The sequence below is a fragment of the Triticum dicoccoides genome, chromosome 3A, assembly GCF_002162155.2.
Source record: "Triticum dicoccoides isolate Atlit2015 ecotype Zavitan chromosome 3A, WEW_v2.0, whole genome shotgun sequence".
NCBI lineage: Eukaryota > Viridiplantae > Streptophyta > Magnoliopsida > Poales > Poaceae > Triticum > Triticum dicoccoides.
Genome location: NC_041384.1, coordinates 31,917,454 through 31,924,953, shown reverse-complemented (window position 1 = coordinate 31,924,953; position 7,500 = coordinate 31,917,454). Strand labels below are relative to the sequence as shown.

General features: G+C 43.8%; 1 protein-coding gene across 1 annotated transcript in view; it reads left to right on the top strand.

The window, feature by feature from the left end:
• The first annotated feature begins 2,042 nt into the window (after positions 1-2,042).
• LOC119266854 (protein SUPPRESSOR OF K(+) TRANSPORT GROWTH DEFECT 1) overlaps positions 2,043-7,500 on the top strand; it is a 7,208-nt gene continuing 1,750 nt past the window's right edge. Inside the window, exons 1-3 of the mRNA XM_037548130.1 lie at positions 2,043-2,642; positions 4,153-4,258; positions 7,135-7,333. Of these exons, the coding sequence (XP_037404027.1) occupies positions 2,156-2,642; positions 4,153-4,258; positions 7,135-7,333 (792 nt within the window). The 5' untranslated portion in view covers positions 2,043-2,155. The remainder of the gene's footprint in view (positions 2,643-4,152; positions 4,259-7,134; positions 7,334-7,500) is intronic.

Here is a 7,500-nt window from a genome sequence, read left to right as displayed (position 1 = left end):
GGAGCCAGGCAAACATTGTTGTAGTAGACAGTAGAGAAGTCGTCGTGCTAAGGCCCCATAGGACCAGCGCGCCAGAACACAACCGCCGCCGATGAACAGAAGCGTAGATCAGAAGGATCCAACCTGCAGACACACATACGTAGACAAACGAAGACCAGATGCAGTCGGATCCACCGAAGACAAATGCCGACCTGATCCCACGAGATCCATCGGAGACAAACCTACACACGCTTTCCGACGATGCTTGAAACATCACCGAGACGGAGGCTACGCAGAGAGGACCTTATTCCATCTTCAAGAAGTCACCGCCGCCTCGTCTTCTTGAGCATGACACAAACCCTAACAAAACTCAAAAAACACCTAAAAACGAAGCCCTCTCGCCGGCAAGGGCCAGGAACCACCACGCCTCCATGATCCAAGGACCATAGGAGGCGAAGCGGACCGGCGGCGGCACAGGCGAGAGACAGAGAAACCCTAGAAAAGAGTTTGCACGAGAGCTAGAGGTAAGGGATATGATGTGCACCACGATGCAAACTAATTGATGCTCCTTTAATACAACTCAATTAAGTCAATTAATTTGGATCGAAGGGAGTACTAAAAAAATCAAAAGTTTTCTTTTTGTAATATACATAGTCGACTGGTATACTCATTTATGAAGTTCACGTTGAAATAAAATCCGTGGTATTCTGAGAAAAAAATGAAAAAGACTCAAAGCTATATTTAAAAACACTGTTTGGTAAATAGTAATGTCCCAATTATATTTTTCTTCACCGAGAATACACGGGTGCCAATACTTTATGAAACATCACAAGTGAGTAGAATTCAAGTTTGGTATCCCAAAATTTCAAAAGGAAAAATAATAATTTTTTCTAGTAATTCTTTTGTGAGAATAACTTATGATCTATTCATTAACTGTCAAGGTAGCACAAAGAACACAAGAAGTAAAAAAAATACATATAGGTCCGTAGACCACTTAGCGACTACTACTAGCACTGGAGCGAGCCGAAGGTGTGCCACCGTCTTCGCCCCTCCCTCATCTGAGCTGGACAAACCTTGTTGTAGTAGACAGTCGGGAAGTCGTCGTGCTAAGGCCCCATAGGACCAGCGCACTAGAACAACAACCACTACCGATGAAGAGAAGCGTAGATCAGAAGGATCTAATCTGTAGACACACGAACACAGACGAACGAAGACAAGATCCACGTGGATCCACCGAAGACAAACGCTGACATAATCCAACGAGATCCGCCGGAGACAAACTTCCACACGCACCCCCGGGATAGAGAACCTTATTCCATTTTCAGAGAACATCCGCCGCCTCGCCTCTCTGAGTAGGACACAAACCCTAAAAAAACTCAAAAGAGCATGAAAAAACGGAGTCCTCCCGCCGGCATGGACTGGGATCCACCACACCTCCATGGCCCTAAGACCACAGAGACGAGGTAGACCGACGACGGCACCGGCGGTAGGCACAAGAAACCGTAGCCAAAGGGTTTTGTGTGTTTCTCTTGTCGGAGTTTTCAAATTTACTGCGCGTGAAACCATGTTCACCTTTTATATTTTTGATTGACTATACATGAGGCTGTCTCAGTAAGATTATCAATAGGCTATGTTGTGCCAGCTCAATAACTCATAGGTGCTCATAAGATAGGGCGTGTGTGTGCGTCCATTCATATGTGTGAGCGTTTATAGAGATATAAGTGTATGTGTGTATGTATGAACGTGTGCGTTTGTTGTGTTTAAAGAAAAACTAAGCTCTCTCAAAAGAAGCGAAAAAATAATTTCAATTTTGTTACAACACAGGTACAATCGAAGTCCCTCCCAAATTGAGTAACCGAATCCTTCTCTCATCGCAATTAGTATTAGAAAACACATAAAAAATGAAGCAAATAAAAAAAAGGAAAAGAGAAAACACGCTTCCCCGGTTGTCTTCGTCTCCTTTTCCCCACCGCACCGCACCGCGTCTCGTCTCCGTTCCTCTTTCTCCTCATCTTCCCACCTCCTTCGTCAAACCCCAGGGCCAAGCAACCGCCGCCGCCGCCCCGCCCCGCCCCTCCCCACGCCGAATCCGCCGCCCCCGCGCTCCCCCGGCCTGCCCCCCGCGCCGATCCGCCGGAATCCGCCGCAAAGGCGGCGCCTTTCCAGCTCTCCCCCGATGTACAGCAACTTCAAGGAGCAGGCGATCGAGTACGTGAAGCAGGCCGTCCAGGAGGACAATGCCGGCAACTACGTCAAGGCGTTCCCGCTCTACATGAACGCGCTCGAGTACTTCAAGACCCACCTCAAGTACGAGAAGAACCCCAAGATCAAGGAGGCCATCACCGCCAAGTTCACCGAGTACCTCCGCCGCGCGGAGGAGATCCGGGCCGTCCTCGACGAGGGCGGGGGCGGCCCCCCCGGCGCGCCCAACGGCGGCGACGCGGCCGTCGCCACCCGGCCCAAGACCAAGGGGAAGGACGGCGGAGGCGACGGCGCCGGCGGGGATGACTCCGAGCAGTCCAAGCTGAGGGCCGGCCTCAACTCCGCCATCATCACCGAGAAGCCCAACATCAAGTGGAACGACGTCGCCGGGCTCGAGAGCGCCAAGCAGGCGCTGCAGGAGGCCGTCATATTGCCCGTCAAGTTCCCCCAGTTCTTCACAGGTGAGCTTTTCCAGAGGAAGCCAGTAATCCTACCTAATTATTCGTCGCCAAGGATGAGGCGATTTTAGTTGCTGTATAGATAGGCCCTGTGCGTCTTGATCTCGATTGAATCTGATTGGATGAGCATGGATTATTCGGTTCTGGATTCCAGGTAAAAACATGCCACACAAGCTGGCTTTTGTCTGCAGAATAAGCATAATTTTGAGCTGCCATGAGCGCGTCTACTAGATCGATTTGCATTGAACAAACTTAGTTGGTTTAGCGCAGGAATGTCTAGTGAATTATGTTCAGGAACCTTGTTGACTTCTCAATCCTGGCAAAGAAACTTGCTAAGCTAAACTTATAACTACCTCGCTTTTGTACGGGATAATAGTATGGAGTAGAACCATATGCATCTTGATCTGGATTGAACCTGGTTGGGTGAGCATGAATTATTCGGTTCTGGCGTGCATGTCGAAAGTATGCTACACAAGCTGGTTTTTGTCTGTAGATAAAGCATAATTTTGAACCGCCATCAGTGCATAGATTTGTGTTGAACAAACTTAGTCGGTGCAGCGTGGGGATGTCTGACAAATTACACTCAGAAACTTGTTTGATTCTTCAATCCTCGCAAAGAACCTTTGCTAGTTCATAACTTTTTGTTTATCTTGATCTTGATTGAATCTGATTGGGTGAGCATGAACTATTCATAATTTTGAACTACCATGAGCATGTATGCTAGATCGATTTGTATTGAGCAAACTTAGGCTGCGTTGTTTCACCTGTTTTTTGCCTATTTTTCGCGCATGATTTTTCACAGCCAATTGTAAGTAAGCACAACACAGCACAGTTCAGCAACCGCAGACTGAGCCTTGGTCCGTGTAACGTAGGGGTGTCTGGCAAATTATATTCAGTAACTTTTTGACTCTCTAATCCTCTCAAAGAACCTTGCTAAACTTATAATTACGTCGCTCTTGTATGAGATAACAGTTTGTAGTAGAGCCAATTTTTTTCCAGTGACGGTGGCAGTGTGAATTAAAAAATGATTATCAAACCAAGAGTTAACCATAGATCCATAGAAACATTGGTTTCTTACAGTACAGCTTGGTGGTAAATGTAGCAGAAACTTATAATTACGTCGCTCTTGTATGAGATAACAGTTTGTAGTAGAGCCAATTTTTTTCCAGTGACGGTGGCAGTGTGAATTAAAAAATGATTATCAAACCAAGAGTTAACCATAGAGCCATAGAAACATTGGTTTCTTACAGTACAGCTTGTGAGTATGGATCTTCGATTGTTAGTATAGCAAAAATTAGCTTCAGTTCCTAACTGTCTGTTTGAACTAAAACCACGACACTTATTTTGGATCGGAGGGAGTATGAGATTTGAATACCACGAGATTCTCCAAATACTTTCATAACTGGTGTCTGTTTTAGGGTTTGTGTCCTTAACCAGTCAACTATCATATACTGGGGAGCACTTTTTTTAGGTAACTGCTGATGTGCAACTAATGGAGTGTCCCTTTCTCTAGGTAAGCGGAGGCCATGGAGGGCTTTTCTTCTGTACGGTCCACCAGGAACAGGAAAGTCTTATTTGGCTAAAGCTGTTGCGACCGAGGCTGATTCGACATTCTTCAGGTAGTTATCATATATTTCACCTACACACTAACCTTTATTCTCACTGATTTCATCCTTGAATGATTTTTGGTCGGACGTCTTTTACCTTTCTGTAATCAGTTATCTGTTGGTGAATGATTTTTGGTTGGACGTCTTTTACCTTTGGGTAATCAGTTATCTGTTGGTGCCAAATTAACAACCTTAGAGCATCCTTTGCCTATTGTTTATGCTACCTAGATTTATTGCTGAACTCTAATTTGCAGGATATTATCCTGTTACTTGTCCAATAGTTAACAGAAACCAATCCTATGTGTTTGGAACAGTAGATAAGTGTTTGCACAATTGGTATAGATGATTCATAGTCTACTCAAAATTTCAAATTTATTCACTGTTCTGCTTGGAATAATTATATTGGGCGGGTACATTTCATATTGTGAGTTTGTGATTGTTCTAGTTCCACCAGCTTATGTTATATATGCTCCTGCACGGGAGCATCGTATGCGTTGGAATTGACTTCTTGCTTTTTCTACATTGGGACTTCTCTTATATGATGATGACACAATTGCTAGTTGTTCTCTCCTCACTGAGTACCATGTTTTATCTCTACTTTCCATGTGTTGATAATTGGCTTTGTCATCATGTAAGCGAATCTCACACAATATAAAGCGGTTTTATGTGCCAACAAGGACATGCAGGCCTGCAATTCATATTTTAGGGTATCACTTAGGTTTCCAAAGTGTCTCTTTGTAGTAGTTCATCATGTGCAGCAACTAGTGTTTTCACTTTTTTTTACTGCTATGATTTCGAATTTCTCATGGTGGTTCATTTGCGCATGGTTGACAATATTGAGCATGTATGTTTAGTGCAAATTTCTAGATAAGGAGTTAAGGTAATTAACTTGGCATACTAGTAGTACATCATTTATGTATCTACAAGAGCCATATTATTCACCTGTATTACAGGAACATCATAAAAGATTGAAGGCAGATGCCCTCTTCATGAAAATTCTATTTGATGCAGGCAAAAGAGTTTTTGCTAAAAAAACCTTTTGTAAAACGTTCTCTCTTGTGAGGTGTGTCCCAAGATAGCAGCTTTAATAAGTTGCACTTGGTTTGGGTGTTGCTTTTCATGTGCACACCTTAGAGTATGATATGTTTAAACCTTGGCTGAAGTAGGGAACTTTTGATGTTTACATGCAATTTGTTTTAGAAAATGATGCAGTATTAGTATATTGTTGTATGAAAGGATGTTAGTTTATTATGCTTACATTTGTTATGTGCATTAAAATGAATTTTGTGAGAACAAGAGATATGGTCCTGTAATAATTGGTGGGTCAAATCATCTATGCATTCAAAAAAATAATAATTTTGCCATGTTTTAGTCGTAATATATCTTAAGATCTGAGGTCTTACTTTGTAAACATTATCAGATGAGCTGTGTTCAGCCAGATTGAGAAAACAATTTGAATTTTTTCTCCATCCTAAATACTTCCAGAGCTGCACTTCTGATTTCCAGATGAGTAGCTTAACCACACATTGATTCCTATGTTAAAGAGTAGTAACACCTAATGTATATGTAGCCGCACCATAAAACATTTGGCAAATATGTGAGTGGCTAGGTACCATGAACATTTATGCGGGCTGAGCGCATTGCAGGTTATACAATAGGCTTTACATTTGGCAAATATGTAAATAGGGTAAATTTGATATATGCCACTACAAAGTTTCTGGTTTTGGAAAAATACTGTTCTTTGATTTTGAAACATGCCATGACAAAGTTCATAGGCTTTGCAATATGCTATTTCATACCGTTTTGAGGGATTAGACACAATAACAGGTATGCACTTCCCTTAATAGTTTGTGCATGGACAAAGGTACCCCTTCGCCAATTCAACAACACCCCGATCCCCTTTTCTTCTCGTTTCTTTCTGTTTGTCCCAGCCACCACGCCTGCTGCCTCGGCCGCCGTGCCGCCGCTGCTCCTGCCCGCCGGCTTGCCTCCGCTGCTCCTGGTCTCCTCCACCAGTTCCGTTCCTTGCCGCCACGTCCCAGCTCTTCGGACCGGCACCCTTGCTCTTATCCTCTCCCCTTTGTTAACCTAGACCTAGATGAGAGACATGGAGGCAACTAGTGCGGATGCTGGTGGTTGCAGGAGTGTATGATTCCTGCAAATCCAAGTGGTATGTTATTTAAGTCAAGTTGTCAATTGGAACAACAAGCAATGCAGCAGCTACTGGAACATCAAACAAGCAATGCATATGCTGTCAATTTTGCTTCACGTCGCTTTAGCTTCAGGTTTCACATTGCCACCGTGCCACCGTTCTCGGCCGTCATCGGGGTCGCGGACACCGAGCACCAAGGGCAAATAGTGAAAGTTGAGTTGTGCAGCATAGAGCCGGCGGCTGGTTGTAGCACTAGAGGTGGTGGGTGAGAGCAGCACTTGGGAGCAGCAGCTCTGGCGAAGTGGAGGAGCTGGCAGCTAGGAGCAGCACCAGCGACGGCGAGTTTCCAAGGGCCAAAGCTGGCTGATTTCAGAGAGACAGAAAGGAAAAATGGGATTGGGAGCGGCTAGCTGTTGACTTGGCCGAAGGGGCAACTTTGTCCATATACAAAATGAAATACATACATGTTATGGTGTCTAATCCTTGAAAAGGGTATGCAATAGCGTATTTCAAAGCATGTGAACTTTGTAATGGCATTTTTCGAAACAGGGAAACTTTGTAGTGGCATATATCAAATTTACCCATGTAAATATGTCTGAATAAGCTGCATGTTCTTTCTTCTGGATGTGCCCATGTATATTGCTAACGTTCATTTCCTACTAGTTTCCATTTCTTTGTACTGCTAATACAACATCCTTAAGGTTATACCATATTAATGCCCTCAATTTACCTGCAGCATATCTTCATCAGACCTTGTTTCAAAATGGATGGGAGAGAGCGAGAAACTAGTTGCTAATCTTTTCCAAATGGCTCGCGAAAATGCCCCATCAATTATCTTCATTGATGAAATTGATTCCTTGTGCGGTACACGTGGAGAAGGCAATGAAAGTGAAGCTTCCAGGAGAATAAAAACCGAACTTCTTGTACAGATGCAGGTGAGCTTTTGCAGCCTATAATGTTGTGAACTGTTTCTGAATATGTGTTCTCCTTCAGAATATGCGACGTGATTAGATGGATTTCTGCACTTAGGATGGTAAATGATTCAAGTAATTCAGACATGGAGAAGTGATGGCCCGACACATTCTGTGTCCAGATTATGGAA